This window comes from Adelges cooleyi, unplaced genomic scaffold, assembly GCF_023614345.1.
Source record: "Adelges cooleyi isolate 19-005CV unplaced genomic scaffold, UGA_ACOO_1.1 ACOO_flye_CR_arks_rails_tigmint_CR_PRNA_376, whole genome shotgun sequence".
NCBI classification, from domain to species: Eukaryota; Metazoa; Arthropoda; class Insecta; order Hemiptera; family Adelgidae; genus Adelges; species Adelges cooleyi.
In genome coordinates this window covers 12,322,012-12,342,958 of record NW_026096053.1, presented here as the reverse complement: position 1 = coordinate 12,342,958, position 20,947 = coordinate 12,322,012, and the positions used below count along the sequence as shown (strand labels likewise).

The following is a 20,947-nucleotide window of genomic DNA, read 5'->3' as shown; positions in this document are numbered from 1 at the left end:
TAGAGTACAAAGGGGGACGTTAAAAAAATAAATAAATATGGTCCAAAATTCAAAAGGGCAGACTTACGGTCAAAAACATGTTTTTTTAAAAATAGAAACCACGTATTTTTTGTTAACAAAACAGATGTTCTTATCAAAGCTAACAAATTTTGTAGAAAAAATGTTTCGGTAAAACCCATAATTTGTAATTTAAGTCTCTTCAGCTATTTTTAGTTTTGTTGTTTTATTTTGAAGCATGTGGTAACCGTGTCATGTGTGGTAACCGTGGTATGTTTATCATTTCCTAACCTAACCTTACCATTTCATTATCATTATCTTTATCGTTAACGTTATCTTCTTTTCTGTGTATCACAAAGACAAAAAACATGGTTACCACATATACCAAGGTAATGCATCAAAATAAAATAAAACTGAAAATAGTTAAAGAGACTTTATTTATAAATATTGGGTTTTACCATTTAAACTATGGGTTTTACCGAAAAATTTTGATTACAAAAGTTGTTAGTTTTGATAAGATAATTTGTTTGGTTAACAAAAAATATATGGTTTCCAAGTTTGTCCAAGTCGGCCATTTTGAATTTTGGACTATTTTTTTTAACGTCCCCTTTTGTACTCTAAAAGTCTTTAATAAACAAGTTTTTGATTGGATTGGTATTTTTGGAGAAAAATCGATTAGTATTTTAAAATGGGACACCCTGTAGAACTTGTTTGGGTTTTTTAAATGTTATTTTTTGCAAACATCCCAGTCAACGTGTACCTATCGACTGAAAAATATACATTATACCATTGTAGCTGCTATGAGCTTGTATAGTTGGGAATAGATAATGACTTCGTGTGGTCGTTTATATTTAACACGTTGTTTAACGCCGGTCGATCACTTGTGGCGTTTACCGAACTGGATTTGCATAAAACACATTAAAGCTAAATAATATATTATTGCGGTCGTCCCGTGTACAGATAGTTTACGTGCTATCGACTCGACTTCTTAAACCTGTGCGTTACTTCCAAAGTATGTTAAACGATAATAAAATGTTAAAAAAAACACACACACAAATAATCAATTAATTATTTGGCACCGCCGCTGAACGTTACAAGTCTTAAACTTCTTAGTTTTTTTTTTTTGCTCAAACAAATATAATATACAATTTATAATGTACGAATATTGTGTACCAAATTGCCAATAAACATGTAACAACGATTGAGTTAATGTTTTCACTTTGTTTGCATTGAAAATATTAATATAAACTCTTGTCTGAATACTCCCAACTGGTAAACTTATACACATAATAATAATATATTATAAGTATTCCTTTGATGACATATATATTATTAGAGGGATCAAGTTTCGAAAAGTCTTCGTCGAAATATTTATTATTCCGTTTTATTTTTATTAACCATTTGATGTTTTTTTTTGTAAAGAAAAGGTTCGGGATGGAAATATTGCTCGACTCTATAGTTTACGTTATTTTTTTTTAATAACTGATTTCCTTTGTACTGTAACAAGAGATTATTGAAATTCGTCTATTATACAGGATGATCTATCTGATGTAAGACAGTTGTTTCCCTATATTTTTCAATACATAGGTAATGTTTTACCTTCATCGCTCATACGCAAAAGAAGTATGGACTAATATATGATGACATTTTTTTAAAAAATTAAACTGATTACCTAAAAATTCCACTGACGTTTCTCTCTTTAGTATATTTTATTACTATTATTTTTTTAACTTAATTTTCATTTGTTTTTATGTGGGGTTTTTTTTAAAATAAAAAGTATAAATATTGTTACAAGAATTAACATGAAAATTATTAAAACGAATAGATTATACAAATGGTGGGAAAACTGTTTTTAGTGCTAACACAATTATTGCATATACTGTACATAATTTAAACAATTCATTTTATTTGAATATAAAATGTAAATAAACACGATTTTCCTTTTACGCTAAATGGCACTTTGCAGAGAACTATTGTAACACATTCAACGGCTATAATTTAGTTTATTTCAATATGTTTTTGCAGAGGTGATTTTTTAAAAAAAAAAAGTACAGTTATAGCAGAAATCAAAAGGGTTCGTTAAGCCTGAAAAGGATTAAACAAATCTTTTTTATCTGGAAAAAGTATATCACAGCCTTACCTAGTTTTATGGATATTCTGTTCTGCAAACTATAATATACCATTGGCCATTCAGTAAGCAATAAAACAAGTAATACTGGTTTTGGTTTTACTCTGGCGTAGGCTTTTTTTGTAAACTCTATAAATCACAAATTTTATCTAGTTGGTACTTTTTTTTTTGGGGGGGGGGGAATAAAGTTGAAAAGCTTACTTCTTCACAGTTAACATTTGAAAAAACAAAAAAAAATAACCATACGAGTTTAGACGTATGTTACAAGTTAGACCTTTTACTGGCTATAATTTCTTTTTTGGTTTTAATTAAATTTTTTCTAGTACAAACATGGTGTACCAGATGTGAGAAACAAACAGACGCTATAGAGAGGTCACAGGTCTACAGGAATTATTATGAATAAAAGTGATAAAATTGAATAAAATCTTTGATAAATAAACGCTTTGGTGCTTATTTTTTAAATACAGCACCTCGATTTACTACTTTCTCTAACTTTGCTGGCGTACACTGTGTTGGCTTTGGTCTGTACTGTCTTGAAATTACTAACTACTGATTTGCATCGAAAGTGATTTTATCACTTTCAGATTTAAAAATTCCTGCGAACCTGTGACCTCCCCGTCCCCACTATGCCCCGACCCCACTGTACTGGTTTTTTTGTGTTCTTGAAAATAATTTTCTTTTTTTATTTCTGTTTCAGGTGAGTTTGCAAACGGCGGCAGGACCGAGCGTCGGTATGTAACGAAATTATGACTTTTTTTTTTCTTACTTCATTCCCTATCCGGCCTTCTTCGACTTACTGTTACCGTTGTGCACTAATGTAAGGTATTATTATTATTATGATTATTATTACTACACGTCATAATAGTGTAACAACACAGCCCTCGGTCGCTTTACGACGGCAAATTCGGTGTGTAATGATCCTGTAAACACACTGACCGGTCTGTTGTTAATGTCCGTCTTGTATAAAATAAAATAAAAAGTAATTTTTAAAAATACCAACTCGGTCGTCAACGGGGTATGATTGATGATGAAACCGTCATGTAAATATACACACGCGGTGTGTAGTGTGTACATATTATTATTATCATTATTGGTATTATTATCATTACCATTACCACGGTCCGGGTAATTAACCTAGGGTGGTCACGACGATAAAGTCCTGTGTTTTATTTATAATTTAATATCCGAGTACACGCACTAAGAAGGAGCAGCAATGCTTCGGGCAGTGGCTATATAATTAAGGGATGTTGTGATTGTATTGTTATACTATTGTAATGCCAATGAAAATTAACCAAGGATGACCATAAGGACCGTTGGGATTTGTGCGATTATCCCTTTAAATATTATTGTTGTTCTGCTGGACACCGTGTAATAAATCCCAGAGAAGGGTATAATTTATGTATATAACATTATTGTTCATATATCGTTGACACTAGTTATGATAATATTATTATGTGCCGCTCATTTCTAAAACGGATTTTTTAAATCAAGATTAAAATATTACAAATAGGAAATGGACAAAGCGTGACATTCCTCTAGGTAAGGCGTTGTCATCTTCAGCCGAGAGGTGTTGTCACGATTGGGTGGAGCTAAAATATATAAAATTAATGTAATTTGTACGCCATAGGTTCGATTACCTGGCCAATGGATGGAACCGGAATTGTAATTTTTCCCCAAGCTATAATGAAATTTTCAAACCGGTAAATAAATTATCGACAGTCCCATTATCGAATAAACGGATTTTTTTTATTTTATTAGAATAACACATTTTTCTAAGCGGTGTGTGTTCACAGAATTATCATACAGCTACAAGAAAACATAAATTTTTAATAGTACAGGTTGTACGGGTGATATTTTTTTTAGGGTTTTCAACATCTCTTAAAAAATGTTTTTATAGCAAATTATATTAAATAAACACGCGGAGGAATGGTCTTAAGTTTGTATTAAAGTACTTACTTGTTGTAAATATTATTGACCAATTATAAGTATTATTTTCTGACTTTGTATTGTACTGGGCTCGTTTTATGTAGAAAACTGATTTTTAACTGACAATATTTTTTCTACATTTCTATATGTTATATGTTAAATGTTTTTGCACTCTCGCACAAGTGGGGTAAATTTTTGATAAATGTGTTTTGATTATTTTCATTTTGGACACCCAAGTCGTTGGTGTCTTCTCTGGAATTCAAAAACAAAAGAAACGTTACCCATTCAGTGATTGTTTTCTTTTACATCTTCATACTGTAGTGTTATACATGCTTTCATAGGTATAATAATGATGGGGAGACAATAATTAATACTACCACTGATGTATATGTGTAGTGTACCTACGCATTGTGTGTTTCGATTGGGATCTCTACATGAGTCCATTAGTTATAAAGGAGTATAACGTTTTCAAAATTGGATAAAGTCATAAAAAGGTTGTCATTTTTTTAAGAAAAAAATTTCTAGTTATGTTAATTTAAATTTTAGCTTAGACTGGCCCACATTTTCAGTATGTGAACCTATCAGTTTTTTTTAAATATTATTGATTATTTTTATTTAAATACATGTATTTTACACTCTCTTTTATTTTCTTGTATTTTTTATACATCCGCTACTTGATTAAGATTTTTGTTTAAAAACTCTAAATCGAAAACTTTCAAAGCATAATATTAAAAAGTTTTTGAGCACAAATATTACATATACATAGTCTTATGGGTATTTATACATTTAACGCCTATATAAGATTTTTATGACTCGCTCGAAGCACTTTAAAAGTTTAAACGTTTTGTAAAAGTACATTTTTATATCTGCCGCTTCTTTGAATCGGTTTTGGATTTTTTTTAATACACCGAGTATGAAATCCAATTTAACTTCAGTGAAATAAAATGGGACTATATTATTTGCCTAACCTAGTCAACTCTATACCTTATTAAAGATACTACTCGGTATTAACAAACATGTATTATATTGTATAATATTTCATTTTTAGATTGAATTAAAAACTCTGAAACATTTTACTTTTTTTGCACGTTATGCAAATGTAGACAGATTTAAATGCATATAAATGCGTATTTTATTTGCTTACAATTTAACCTGTACTTGTTGTATAGATAATGTTATTCTCTCGGCGGTAAAAGAAAGATACATAATATTTCATATCTGAAGGCTTGCATAATATATATGAGCCCGTGGAAGATGTCAAGATTAATTAACCGCTTTTTGAAATAGAGATACGAAAAGGCGGTCCAGTACAAAAAGGGTTAGGTACAACCTTTTCAGTTTAGTGTCCTGTGGCGAAGCTCGTATACTTTCAAGTTGTCACTTTTTCCCTGCTTCCTGCCTGGAGAGAGAACAACAAATCCATTATAGGAAACTGCCAGCGAATCTGTTGGTGGCGCAAGTATTGTTGAACTTTTAATTAAAAATTAATAATACCGAATCGAGGGCGACGGTTTAGAAAATATCCAAAAATCTATAAATTTTATTTTAGAATAAGTGTTAGTGAGGGCCAAAGCTTTAGCTGTGGAATAACTTAGTTGAAGAAGCCATCGACATTTGGTCGATCTGTCGGTGTATACATCAACCGAATGTCTATAATAACATATTATTATAATATACTTGTCATTACTGTACGCTTTGCTAGATTACAGGACGACCTTTTCCTGTCCATCCCTATCTATATGATGAGCACACCTTAACGTTTTGTTCAATTCCACCTGCTGCACCGTTATTAAAGTGCCTAACCTTCCGGAACACACTTTACACTACTACAACCCTCCACGCAAAACAGGTGGTTCTCACAATGGTTGCTTGCTGGACAAACATTTTCTCATCGTGATAACATTACATAATAATATTTTACTTGGCCGGCGCTTAAAAAAAAAAAAAAATTAAATTAAACTGCTTTCGCTTTATTTGCAGTGCTAGTCACTATAATCACTCAATAATAGTGTTGTACAGTTGCAATAGCTATGGAAATCCGTTATTTGCTTAAGTACCCCTTTTGAACCCAATCCAAAATCCGAATTATAATAAATTAAAACGTCGTGTAAGAATGAATTATATACTCGGCAGAGTAGTGTAATGACTGTGGGGAAATTGGCAAGGGTAGATACTTAGTTTTAAATCGCTATAGGGTTTGAAAATTAAATGAACTCATACGAGTATAGAAATCTTAAATTTGAACAACAATGAAGAATGTTTAAGGCGTGTTAAAAGATTATAAAGAGAGGCTTCCCTTTAGGAAAGACATGGGATCACAAAAACCAATGAAAGACATACAGTTTTACAGTTGTTGTTCGAGTTGCTGAACAGGTAGAAGTAAATTTGCAATTCACCAACAGATAAATTAACGCTGGGCCATACCACATGCGGACTCGCGTGGATATAGGTATGCATAGAACTGGACAAAAGGCGACCAGTCATCTTCGGTAATTGTCTTAGTCGGTGTTCTCCTTGGCTGTAAGTATCTCATCGTCAAGAGATGGGCCTACGCAGCTTTCTACGTGGAATTCTAATAACGGGTTCGCATGGCACCGGAAACGGTACTAAACTATAATATTATGCCACTGAGATATATTTTGCACTTTAGTTCAACTACTATATAATATCGGTTGTTTTGGCGTTATTAAATAAATTAACTAATAAAAGTCATTACTTATAAGAGCAACTATCATTATCATACAACTTACATTGTTTTTTAACCGGTGTATAATATTTTACATCTTGCCATCTCAAATCGTGTACATAATTGATATAATTGTTATTAGCGTGGTATGATAATTATTACACAAGTACACAACAATTTGTAAACGGGCATAATAACAGTGGAAGTCACGCAAACATAATTACATATATGTATAGCGACTGGCGAAGAATCAAGAATTATATTACCATTTAGGTGTTTTCTTACTATAGATATAGACTGAAGACGTGTCGGAAATAAGTAAAAATAGTATTATTATTAATAATGTTAATAAAACCTAATGCTAAAAATTTGACTTTTCTATACAAAACTACATAAATGGACTAAAACAACAACTATAATATAAATGATGGCACATTAAATTACAACAAATCCAATACAAAGAAATAAATGAAATGTAATACCGAATGTATAAAAACTGATTAAATTAATATAGTTTACAAAACCGAATTCATTTTAGCACTGTAGTTTTATTTATTTGGAAAAGTTGTATACATAGGGGACAGCACTCCCACAACTCCTTTAATTTTTTCTGGGAAGTACCATAATACTTTAAACAAGTTTAGATTGGTTTATAGCTTTATATGTTGTCATTAGATCTCAGAACAAAATTATACTTAATTTGGAACTTGGTCATTTATCATAGTTTGTTTCACAACTGTTTTGTAATATTTGAAAATATAGTGCATACACGGTTTATATCAGTAGAATATTCAGTGTTTGACTTGTTAAACTTAAAAACCTAAGGTCATAGGAAATCATGTGTTGACAATTTTTACTAAACGCAGACATACTACTACAGGCTTAAGTACACAGTTGTACATACACTGTACCTACTTTTTCAACTGCAATCAATTTGAATAAGAAAAATAGGTACGTCGATCCAACAACAAAATATTGTACGAACACGCTTGTTGTATTGAAAATTCGAAGGTCATAATTCTAGTTCAATATTCATGAGACAGTTAATATTTTTAGCATATTTGGTAATTATATTCATTAATGTAAACATTATATTATAAAAAAAAAATGCAGTAAGATAATCCATTATAAAAATCATAAAAAGCTAGGTATTAAAAAATCATTGTTATTTTATAAAAATTATTTAAGAAGAGTCGGCCTAAGCTGTTTATGACCTAAGTAATTGATTATATTTGAAATTTGAATTATTATAATTTATATATTATTATGGTAAAAGAATACACATTGAAATATAATTAACAACAATTCAAAGTATGATATGGTTTATTTGTAAAATAAATATTATCAATACAAACAAACAAACGAAGCAAAATTATTATAATTATCAAATCAACATTTTTTTTTTGTTTTTATTTAATAATAAACTTTGAATTTATTCTTCTACTTTTACTTCTTCATTTAGCACGTCTGTTGCGAACAGGTCGGCGATTTCTACTAGTTTGTTTACAGCGTTTTGTGAACAAGACTCAAAAAACATTTCTAACGGCAATCCACTATCGATTTGTTCGTTATGGAGAATATGTTTTATTAATACACTCTTTAATACCTTAATTCCAGTTTTAACTTGACCGTTTTTAATAAGCGCTCTTGCCTCTTCAGCCGCTGACAACATAACGTCGTAATACGATTTTCTAAATGTATCTGTAGACAAATGACAATTAAAAATAAGTCAATTACATTGCACAGTATTGTAAAACTATAATCTTGTTAGGCGCTACGACGTATATGCGTATATGACGTTGGGCGATTCGGTTGCAGTCTTTAAATTTTTTTTTGGCATCTTTCAACATGTTTTCAAACATCAGTGTAACGTAGATAAATTTGAGGATCGTGTGTGATGCTGAAATTATTGTATCATCCGCATATGTGCCAGGGAATAATTAAGTTAAATATTTTTTTTTAAAGTGGGGTAATAGCAGTCACCAAAAAACATATGTAAAATTATAAGTAAAAATTTAAGTTTCTAAAAAACATAAAAATTATGATCAAAATATGATGTTATCAGTACAGACCTATTGTACAATGATATTGTTCAAAGACATTGTATGTTTAATGGAAATATTAGTTAGGTAAGGTATGTTAGACCGTTAGTACCCCATAAGTTTTGACTGGTTAATACCTATCAGAATTTATTTTTAATGCATGTATTTACTTTAAACCTGTAATATTTAGGTATATTATGAGCAAATAAATGCATAAATCCTTGCCAGTTTGTGATATATTAGAGAAACGGTCAATATAGTAAAAAACTAGAAAGTCTTAATTTGAGATGAGTTTTATTTTGGAAAAATATTACAAGTGATAAAAAAATTAATAATTAATTTTTGGTGAGAAAAAAGTTATCAAATTATGTGCTCATCTAAATTTTAGCTATCATATTTTAAGAGATATTCCATTGACCGGTATTACCCACTGACTGGTATTCCCCCATTCTCCCCTACCTCAAATTGATGAAATTACCATAGAAATCATAATCGACGCCTTCTTATAGATAATAAAAATTAATAAAATCACAATTTAAATTTAACTGTGTTTTTCTTAGTTAATACAATTTTGAATACATAATTTAAAAACTACATTTTTTTGGTTCTGTTTTTTTAAATCAACTATCTATTATATTTTCAGACCCTGAACAAGTCCAGTAGAATTTTTGTCTTTTAAAAAATACCTTTAGTTCTTTTTTTTACTTGGTTCGTCAAGCACAACAGAGAATAAAATAAATATAGATTTCCTAAAAGCCCCACTGTAAAAAACAGTGGTTTCTACAGAATGAAAATCTGATCTTTTTAAGAAACATAAATTAATCTAAATATTCAATTAAATACTAACCGTCCTTAAATTGTTCCTGCGTCATAAATGTATCAAAATTATTTTCGTTTAAATTGTTGTACAATTTTTTTAATGATTGGGGCCGACCATCGAGATTATAACCCATGTCAGCACAACAGTAATGATCATCTTTACTAATGATAGCACTCAGTGAAATCTGAAAGACACATATTATAACGTTAGTATCATCTGTCGTCGATTAATATATCGGTTATATTAAATAGTATAACAGTTTTGTGTAGGTATACAGTGAAGGCAGAACCAAAGAATGTAACTTTGTATTAACCTAAATAGGTTGTATAATATCAAAACTGACAAACAATAAATAATGACTTACAATACCACCGAAAAAATACACTGCAACTAAGACAACGCTCATGTTTGATTTCATCTTAAGTCCCTAAAACAATAAAAACCGCAAAATATATTTTATTAATAGTTTTGTCAATCATATTAAATAGAAATAATAAATAATAAATGGTGAATGTCTAACGGATGAATGAACATCAGGCACATAAGTGTGTAAGAGCACAAACACACCATTTAATACAAAAAAAAATTGGAAACTTAATCAATCTGTCAAGAAAAAAAAAACTATACAAAGTTATCTTCAACGAGACAATTAACTAATTTTAATTATTTTCCCGAAAAAAAGTATACCATAACATTACATTTAGTTATAAAATAAATTGTCATTAAAAAAAAAAATATTTAAAACCTAACCTAAACTTTAATACCGCATTTCCTTGCAAAAAATCATTTGAAACGTTACTTACTATTTTATGTCTGATATAAACTTAACGCGTAGAAAAATCAAAAAACACTGTACTACTTTTAGTGCTCAGGCTGCCTTTTTATAACGACTTTTGCAGTGTAATACTTTTTGTTTGTTTTATCTTGTTTATCTTGTATATGCTTTTTTTCGAAATTTTAAAAAACTTCTAGACCAATCGGATTCAATATTGTCAACGCCATACTTTCCACCACTAGTCTAATATGCGAATCTTGCACCTAAAGTTATGTACTCAAACGTTTTTTCAACTTTGTACCTGTCGAAGAACAAGCATATTTTTTAACCATTTATTTTGCGTTACATTGAAAAAAAAACATGCCTGATATTTAACCAAAAAGTCAAATTACAATAAGTAATTATTCTGTTCTCAAATCGACCTAGCATTAAAAAATGTCTAGAAACCGCTAGACGCAGTATTCTTTTCTTATTGTAATAATAAATATAAGGACAACAATTTCTGAATAATAATTTAACCTTGCCAATACATTTTTTCAAGATTTGATAAGAAAAAAAAACCTCTATTTTCATTAAAAAATTGACAAAAACCGAAATATTATCCGAATAAATGTTTATGTATGTGCACTTTCTAGTATACATTTTTATATTACAAATTTAAAGGTTGATAAGTTGACAATTTTTACTAAACAGGCATAATATTGTAGCTGCTTAATTATAATATATTTTTTTAAACTTTTTTCAATGGACAATTTGATCCAATTCGATTTTTTAATTGTCTTGGCTTAAGTACATAGCGATATGTTTTTTTAAGCTACCATCTTTAACTGTCTTAAAACAAGTATTAAATTTTCAGGAATTATATTTAATGTCCAAAAGTATAGGACATTGCCAATATTCAAATTTCTGTTACTTATTTGAAATATCTTTAAAGTGTTTTTAGTTTATGAAATCGTCGCGACCAAAATTTTTTTTTTATGCTATAAGCCACAAGTTGTAATACATAAGCAGACAAATAATGTGGTGCACGTGTAGTGTTCAAATAACAACAGACTTCATAGTAATCTAAAAAAAAAATATGAAGGTTACCTATGTAAGACTTTATCGGTTTGAAAAGAACCGCATAAGCAACACACGTTATGTTACCAGTACACATTTTATAAAAGCCATACCAAATTATCTTATTTAATACATTAGATTCTGGATAGGATACTAACAAATAAACATGATTTTAATTTAACACCAAAAATATATTTTAAACCATGTACAAATATATAGGTTAAAAAAAAACATGCATGTATAATATTATGGTGGCTCTTAGGCTTAACTACTATTGATCTTGTTGTATAAAACAAAAGTAAAAATACTATTGTTACTGGAACAAACTGTTTTTAATCGTCCCACAATGCTTAACTTAACTTATTATAATTATTTTTTAGAAAGAGATGTGTCTATAGAAAATACACACAGGTGTCTTAATGATGTCAAGGTGGACTTACTAAGCTCGAGTCTGTTTGCATAGGAACGACCCAAATAAACTTTCAAGGCGGTTTTTAGATAAAACCAAAATCTCTGCCTCAAAGGCGGCGCGTGGCTTTTATTTTGGGTTTTGTGTATTGTAGCTTTTTGGCAAAACGACGACACTTTGACGAACAAGTGCTTCTGGCCTAGCCGAAGCTCGCTGTTGTTTGGCCGAATTATTCAAATCCGCTATCATTGTACGGATCTGCACAAAAGCAACGGGAACCCACTCAGTTTGTTAAGTGCACACACTGCCTATGGTAAACCCCTTTAGAGATAGAAAAAAAAAGGTAAATTTCCGGATTAGGCTGACAGACAGGGTACGCGAGCGAGTATAAAACTATAACACTGAATATTATTATCCTATACTCCTTGCACCGCAAAGTAACATGTACATTTTATATATTCTATTCAATGGCACAAATAAACATATAAATATTTACCTACCACATTTTGAGTGCCCATAGTTTTTTGGCTAGATATTCATAGTTTCAAAATCGTTGATATTTAAAATAAAATGCCATCAACATATTGTAAGGACAATATTCCCAACTATATATGAAACTGCGCTTTGAAAGTCCCCTCAAAAGGAAACTTATTTAAATTCTCAATTTAAAGGTGGTTATTGAAAAATCTGTCTTATCTTGCACTATCTACATTTGGCCCGTTGTCTTCAACCCATATGTATTCTTTCATCCATCGCAAATACCTTTTTATTGCAATTTTTCAATATATATTTAAATATATATACCCACTGTACAAGTTGTGCTTTATATCTTTGAGAGTTCATACGACAAGTCCCAACTAGACAAAAGACTTTTTTTGAGAAATTGAAAACCTTTTTAATGTATTTGAATTAAAACAAATTTAAGATAACATATTAATTTTCAATAAACTCTGTTACTGTAATAGTAAATGTCAAATCAAACAACGCCTCTTTTATCACCAAAACTGTTAAGGATGACACAAAATATTTCTATAACATCAAAATAAATGTATAAAATATAAGTAGACAACACAGTTGTTTCAATAATATTTCCTAAATTAGTATCTTTTTTACAATATCAATCAATTATATTATATTATACTTAAAACATTTTCCACTAAACTGAAATGTGTCGAGACATTAAGACAGTAAAACTTACAAATGTTATTAAAATAATAAATTGGGTTGTACAACCATATTATTATTTCAGGCCTAGGCAGATTTCCTGAGCTCGTTAGTTAGTGCTAGTCCAAACACAGAACCTAATGTTCCATTTAAGGATTTATATTATTTTACTTATTATATAGTTATGCCACCCTCGACTTTAAATATTTCAAGTAGTTTTAGAGATATGAATCTGTACAAATCAACAAGCTTTTTTGCATATAAAGACAACTTTTAAATTGTTTTTATTTTTCCTACACATTAACTAACAACTTATACACAATATAATATATGTATAAATAATATAAGCAATCACTTTTTTCACAATTTTAGAAAAATATTAATAAAAACAAAATATTAAATAGGTAAAATTTACTTACAAAGATTCTGCCTCGAGAGCCAAAATATATTGATTTTTAACAGTTTTAATAATTGCAAAAAAAAATAAGTCTTTGTAAAATAAGTCATCACTTTATATTATAAAATATTAACTATGTTGTCTTACATAGTATATGGATCCGTATGCGATCGACCGGCAACGACAATCATGATGATATATTTTATATAAAATAATATATTAAGATTATTATACAGCATTAACGAACTCGCGTTACAGTATAATTTAGTAGACTGGTTTATCAAATTTGACATTTTATGATATTTCACTACATTTCCTTTATAAAGCTTGTGCACTTTGTGCATACACACGGAGCGGCCGGATATGAAATAAGTAATGCGAACAATATTTAAAGAAAAACCGGAAATCATGATCTATCTGGATAAAACCGTGTGGAGCGTGCGAATTATTATCATAAATCCATCGCGGTTTTTTGGGTTTCTGATGGAAAGCAGAACCTCTATTATATTATATTGTACATTCGTCAATTTACATAATAATGTGTGTGTGCTTTTAACTTGAACGTTCATATACCTACATATAGCGACGACGGTGGTGTCTGTGTGTGTGTGTGTGATAAATCCTCGTGACTCGACGCAATTTAAATAAATGTAATTTATTTCGATTCTCCCCCATATCCTCTGGCCAACACGTCGGAAACGACAGCAGCACCAGCAAACCTTTTAGGGCGATCTGATTTTTCGCAAAAAGCTCATACTTAGGCCGGGCCAAAGCAAACACACAGCACTCTCGATTTGGTTTTTTTCTGATGATTAAAAAGGCTACAGTTTGAACAGCGACATTCCCAATATAGTAGCTATATAGCGGTTCAAATGAAAGTAGTCTCGTCCGGTAAAACGGGAGTGCTCGGTATGTAATAGTAATCTATACTGACAGCACAGTGTAACATCTGTATTTAAGGAAACTGACACATTTACATTGAAACCGAGAAATTCCAGTACAGCTGTTATTTGTAGTTTCTATTTTGACCGTTATCTTAGAAAAAAATGTGTTTATTTCGTCATAGTCTCGTTTGCAATTTCTATAATATGTAGGTATACGTTCTAAAACTATGAAACTCCATATAACCTACTTGTTTTGTATTGCTCCTATAGGTTAATAAAAAAATGAGTGCCTATATATTTTTTACAATCACTCGGTAAACACAATTTCATAATTAATGTCATTGCTTTCAAACGAGCCGCTCAGAAGCCAAACTGATTAACTACATAAAATGAAATTTTCCAGGAAAGTTTCTGATCAGTGTCACAGAGAAAATCTATGCTTATATAATATTATCATCATCACTACAGTCTACACGCCTTTAGAGAGTGGCACGCACATCACTTTAAGTCAACAACAATTTGCCAACCGGTTGTTATTGGCAAATGCTTACACGTTGACATGCAAGTATTATTGACAGTGCATACAATGTATGATTATTATTATTCCAAGCACAAGTACTATACCGTAATACTACACTAGTACAATCATGTTATATAGCTGCATACACTTTGTATTTTTCACTAACTCTTAATTGCACTTAGTAATTGCAGTATTTTTCTGTGTATTATGATAAAATCGATGGCTGATAATACTCAACAATGTCCTTACTAACGAGCTACATGTACAATACGTTACAAATAAATAAACCTAACGGCGGTAAAAGGGTAATGGCGGTACCCATTAGGTAATGATGTAAAAAAAAAAAAATAGGAAAAGAAGTACAGCAATTATTTTCAACTACAATGATTCTGTATTGTAGGATTGATGGAAAACCTGAAATACTAATACCTATGCTAACCGTACCAATGAGGAAATCAAATTCTAATTTAACTCCTAACACTTTACACTCTCATTCAGCATAAAATAGAATGTTTTACACAATCAATGTACACTAGAATCGCTTATTTATGAAAGTTTTGTTCATAATTGTTTTGTGGGTACAAAAAAAATGATTTAGAATTTTAAATATTATCAAAATGTTCTGCTAAAGTAATGTGTGCAATTATATTTTCATACGTTTAACATTTAGAACCGCCGCCACCATTAAGCACACATTATATTATATTTTAAACCTACACACTCGGTTTTGGAATATTTCCTAGCCACTTGCACTCGGTGGGGGTTTTTACTACCTATTATAAATTATGCCGGCTTTTTAACTGGTAGGCACACCAGAGAGAAATTTATTGCTTTATTGGCGCTAGCGGATTTTATACTTTTACGAGTAGCGTGAAACCATGAGGTTGAAAAATAATAATAGTATAAAAACCCTCGGTGATTATAAAACATAACATCATATTATATTTTACCTATACTATATATTTTATATAATAAAATGTTTGTGTGTGAAGTGTTAGAGATGAAATGAAAACCAATTACATTCCTACCGGAAACCGATTTTCCACGTAAAATCATTACCATCATACTCGCCGGTGCCTTTTGGTATCAGCCTTTGCTGGGAAGTGTTATTGTTTTCTCTGTAATTGTTTCAACTGAATTCATTTACAATGAACGTTTAAAATAACTTGCGCGGGTCGCTTTTAAGCTTCTGCAAGTGGTTAACTACCATTGACCTAAACCCGAAACAACAGTTTGGGAAATCATTCAGTCGACGACAACCACTGTATTGCATGACGTTATCTAATAATATTATTATTATTATCATCGCTAACCGCGAACAATACCGCATATAGTAGCTGTGTGATGATTTTTGTATTAATACAATTGTGTGAGACACTTCCGGCACCTTATTTGGACGTGGAAACTTGCGGTTGGATCCATCCGAGCTGACACCACAAAGAAACCAGAGTAAAAGCTAATTAAATGAAAATAAAATCTAAACGAAAATCACCGCACGGATGATCGACAACATTATTAAAGGCAAACGCTCATGAAGAACACATTCCGGTAATATATTGAACGTCTGACATTCCTGCATAGAGTTAAGCATGTACATTATATTAGCTCGGTCATGTGTAAAATAACGTGACCCTTTGTCAAAATTACAACAACAAAAACGGTACAAACCACAAGCACAAAGGTCAAGGTAATAAAAAATAAAAAATTTATTTAACCGTTTTCTAAAGCTTCGTTCGGTTAGTCTAAAAATCCGACAGATTTGCAACGAAAGATTTACTTGAATTTTGGTTTTCATCAGTACCTATCTTCATGTATTATTAAACTTCAAGTAGCCAGTAACGTAGAAGTTACTGAAGACATTATTATTAACTCAGTTTCACATTAAAGCTAACATTTCATTGATTTATTTGCCACTCAAATATTGGCATACAATACAACTATGATAAATCATATATATTTCAAACAATATATAGTTGATTGGAATAAATTAATTAAAAGTTTAAAAACTATTTAAACACGGCGATACGTTTTTTTCTGCAAAACAAATGTACTATAGACGGGATAAAGTGACATTATATTTTTTATTATAAAACCATTCAGCCCGGAATTCACGTTTCGTAAAATATTAATGTCGTTAAACGTCACAAGTCGGACAGAATTTCGTTTTTTTTATACATGTAATAATATAACCTTAAACGACGGCGGGTCTACAAAATAAAAAGTTCAAAAAAAGTAACTGAAATATCTAAACGAGAGATCAAAATATAAATGACTAAGATTGATAGCGACGGAAATTACTAAAGTGTCCAACGAGTAACAGTAAAAATGTCAACAGTGGAAAATGGAAAAAATTTTACTTGATGGTCAAGTTTTACTGTAAAATAAAAAAAATATGTATGCTTGTAATAAATAATAATACCATACTAGCAACATAAAATAATTACACGTGCAATGTTGTCATATTAATATTATTAAAACTGTTATTTTAAGTTCAATCTTGTTTATTTTATTAACATTATTTACTATAATTTTGTTTTTAAATTTTGTTCATCAACGATAATTGGTTAAAATAAGATTTTTATTTTTTACCTTACAATGTACAATTTCTAATGTTTGATTTCATATTTTTAAACATTTAATTCGATTATTTAGCAATAAACACATTTAGTTGCTAATTTCACAAACATTATTTAATTCAGTTATATATATTTTCATCACTGAAGAGCTTAGTAATTGGAGTTTGCTACTTTGGTTTTGGATTAAATAGAATTTCTTGTTGGCTCTGCATGCAATAAAAAGCTGCAAAATGTGTGTTTTTTTTATACCTTATATTATTACAGTACTAACTCGGAAAACACACATTCTGTGTACCTACTTAAACGGTCCTTGGGGAGATGAAGGGATACATATTATACCTAATGAGGAGTATATACATGTACACATTGTACGTGTAAAGTCATAGTTCATTAGACAGAGCACACACAATGCATAATAATATTATATATAATATGCCTTGCACAAAACTTATCTAAAGCATTCGCCCTAACAGAGTAGGTACTATTATTATGTAGTGATGCCAAAAGTGTCGCAGCCTCAATATCTTTGTGCTTTTAATAGGCTAACTAAAAAATGTGTGTTGCTTTTTACTAAATACTAAAAGTCTAATCATTTGTATCATTAAAATACACTATAATATGAATTTTTATACAACCCACATGGTATTATTATTATGTGTAGTTGCGTTATTGCCGTCCGGAGAGTGCTTCTGTAAAGCCCTCTTAGCCTATTCACTATATATATATATACATATATATATATATATCAATTTAGCTCCTTCGGGACCGGTGGGATAACGCCAGCTGTGACAACACATACACAATGCAGGCCTAACTCTAAAACCGTTTACTCGACACTAAAACCGACTAAGAATACAGTTTGCTGTTTTTTATTTGTCTTTTATTATTCGCCCATAACGAGAAAATAAATAAATAAATTAAGTATAGGTACATCGAAAGCGGTCGCTCACGTGAGTACAGACACGTGGGCTCCTTCTCACCCCCCCCCCCCCAAAACACATAACTTAAAAAGCAGCACGTTTTTATTTTTTTCAGTCGAGGATAAATGTTGACATCTCATCAACCTGCTTACAACAAATTTTAGTAGACAACAATAGCGATAAAGTTTAAGAATAACACAGAGACAGCGATCGATGAACCGAAAACTTTTCAATGTAAACAGCCCTTTCGAAGCACATTGTTTATATATATACACCGGACCCGGTCTGGACGTAGCAACTTATATGTACAATAATGATTTATTACAGGATTATTGTATTGCTTACTGCCTACCTTATCTTCGATGTTGCGGATAACGGGACCGACTCCCCTTTACTTAGTTGCCACTGGCGTCGTCATGACTTCTGGAAAAAGCCGGGGAAAAAATACCAGCTTTATACCAGCCGACCGACTGGTGCCGTGCCTATCCATTAAAGACACTGTAAACTTAATTTGTGATCTTCCTGAGAAGCAAAATAGATATTCTAACCGCACGGATTAACCAACTCGGTAACCGCACGTCACTGCGCGATGGACGTGGAAGTCAGCCTCGACGCCTTATTTAATTAAAAACCGTTTCAGAAACTGAACAATTCTGTCTGTAAAAGACAATTTTTAAAAAGTTTTTCAGCCGAGTCTGCAACCACTAAAGAGCATTTTCATGTCTCGTTGAAGTACCGAATAAATTTAGAGTAGTGGTGGAATTATAGATAATGATACAGTATATTGAGAAGCAGTAACAAGCTAGTATATTTAATCATCAAGTCTGACTGGTAAATATGATAGGCTATTGGACAGTGTTTTATTTGTAACTGGACGTGTGTCGGTTACCGAAAACCCGCATCCTTATCCGGAACGGAGTGTCCTATGTCAATATTCTCAATTATTCATAACTTAGTCGTATATTTATTGATATAAGTAGGTTCTGACGTTTGCATATTTTGTTTATCGAAATTACATGCAAAACAAACACAATAAGCGAGGCAAATATAATATATTTCTGAGCAGATCAAACCGACTTCAGGCTACCCTCGCTTGCTTAATCCACGTGCTCCTTAACAGTTGAAGGTACAGAGAATTAAAATCTACTTTCGATTGCGACAATAATGCTCTGTGCTTGGCCGTTTAACTGTACCGTTGGTTTATGTCTTAGGTTTTCATAGATTACACACACACACACACATGTCGCACAGTGGTGAAACTTAGATTTATTGTTTAGACCGACCTGTCAGTATATTGTTCGTTATCGTCAACAATTGATCGTTTGTTTTCTCATTGGCGGCTTTTTTCCCTTACTTAATCAACGGCTTTCGTCGCTCGAATAATTGTGGTTTACGGCTATACCTATCCACTGCGTTGCATAACCCTTGTTTATTTTACATAATACGGATGTGGGCACACACAGTGTTAAAATATTATTATTTATATGATATTATTATTATCATGTCGATTCGAAACCAACAGAGACAATTCAAATTATATGATTAAAAGTGTATTTTGTTTTTTTTAATTTAATTAAAACAAATCTAGTACAATATTATAATATTGTACTAGATTAGATACAGTTCCCTCAGATATACGCATAGTAGATAATATAAACAGTGTTGTCAATTGTCATAGAACAAATAGCTGTAGTATTACTGCTCTCCATTGACTATTTACCTAATTGGGTGGCTCAATAATGGTTTGTTGTTGTTATGAAAATATTATTCTAAAAAAAGTTGAAAGTATAATCTTAATGGCCTATATAAAGCTATAAAATATAATGTATTCTGCCGCTATATAATATAAATAAAATTATCATTGGACTAATGGATAATAATATGATATGATTTCTCTACCTAATCCTGTTTATGGTGTTTTTAATTTTTTTTAGTGTGTATGATAATTTAACACAAATACATATATTATTTATAACTAATACATGCTTATTTTTTTGTTACAGGTAAGAAAATAATATCATCTGGAGTTGACCAACTCGAACGAATCCCTTAAGTAAGCGTGAAATAATAATTATATATCATACATATTTTATGACTATTGAAATAGCTAACTTGTAACCAGTATGAACAAGGCGAATGACATGGAGTGTACAGGTTATGTGAGGCACGCGAATACAATTTAATAAAATAGTTATAATGTATAATTAGTTGCATTAACCGTGAAATCCACTCTACCTATAGATGAGATACAGTTTATAAATGATATTATAATTGTATATTGAATTAGTTCAAAAGATTCTGGTTAAAATATTTAAAAAAAAAAATCTGAAACGAGTCCGTAACGATATTATAATATTGTGTTCTAATCCTGTCAGAGTTTTGCTTATAATGTGAGTTGTACAACGTATCGATCAGTATTTAATTAAAATATTCAAACAAAAAAATTAAAAGCGAAGCGTTTTGCAAAACGGTAAAGGACTCATGCCCTAGGCGGCACTTTCTAAGAAGAGCTTATAACGTTTCAGAAAGCTTTAAAAAAAAAAAAAATGTTCCTAAAAAACCTAATCATATTTTTATGAAGCCTGCTGATGGTAAATTGTTTAACGAGTCGCCTGGAGATTATTTTTAATTCATTATTTTGAGA

At 30.8% G+C, this 20,947-nt stretch overlaps 2 protein-coding genes across 6 annotated transcripts in view; one reads left to right on the top strand and one right to left on the bottom strand.

The window, feature by feature from the left end:
- LOC126840152 (protein prickle-like) overlaps positions 1-20,947 on the top strand; it is a 135,122-nt gene that overhangs the window by 79,990 nt on the left and 34,185 nt on the right. For 2 of the 4 annotated variants that reach the window (XM_050575696.1, XM_050575697.1), the window contains exons 2-3: positions 2,823-2,856; positions 20,307-20,356. The exons of the other annotated variants lie outside the window; for them this stretch is intronic. The gene's annotated coding sequence lies outside the window, so the exon portion shown is untranslated. The remainder of the gene's footprint in view (positions 1-2,822; positions 2,857-20,306; positions 20,357-20,947) is intronic. 4 annotated transcript variants of the gene reach the window in all.
- Positions 8,043-10,482, bottom strand: LOC126840153 (uncharacterized). 2 transcript variants are annotated; one of them, XM_050575699.1, is made up of 4 exons: positions 10,403-10,482; positions 9,964-10,026; positions 9,627-9,783; positions 8,043-8,438 (listed from the first exon to the last, which is right to left on the bottom strand). In XM_050575699.1, the coding sequence occupies exons 2-4, from the start codon at positions 10,015-10,017 to the stop codon at positions 8,170-8,172; spliced, it is 480 nt and encodes a 159-aa protein (XP_050431656.1). In that variant the 5' UTR covers positions 10,018-10,026; positions 10,403-10,482; the 3' UTR covers positions 8,043-8,169. The 2 variants fall into 2 exon arrangements, with proteins under 2 accessions (XP_050431656.1, XP_050431658.1); XM_050575701.1 differs by having other exon boundaries at positions 10,350-10,448.

What these genes read in the sequence shown, in the direction of transcription:
- LOC126840153 (XM_050575699.1), bottom strand. Translation starts at nt 10,017, where the DNA reads ATGAAATCAAACATGAGCGTTGTCTTAGTTGCAGTGTATTTTTTCGGT. An exon ending in TGTATTTTTTCGGTGGTATT is followed by an intron (nt 9,784 to 9,963) that starts GTAAGTCATTAT and finishes TGTGTCTTTCAG; the next exon opens with ATTTCACTGAGTGCTATCAT. An exon ending in GCAGGAACAATTTAAGGACG is followed by an intron (nt 8,439 to 9,626) that starts GTTAGTATTTAA and finishes ATTTGTCTACAG; the next exon opens with ATACATTTAGAAAATCGTAT.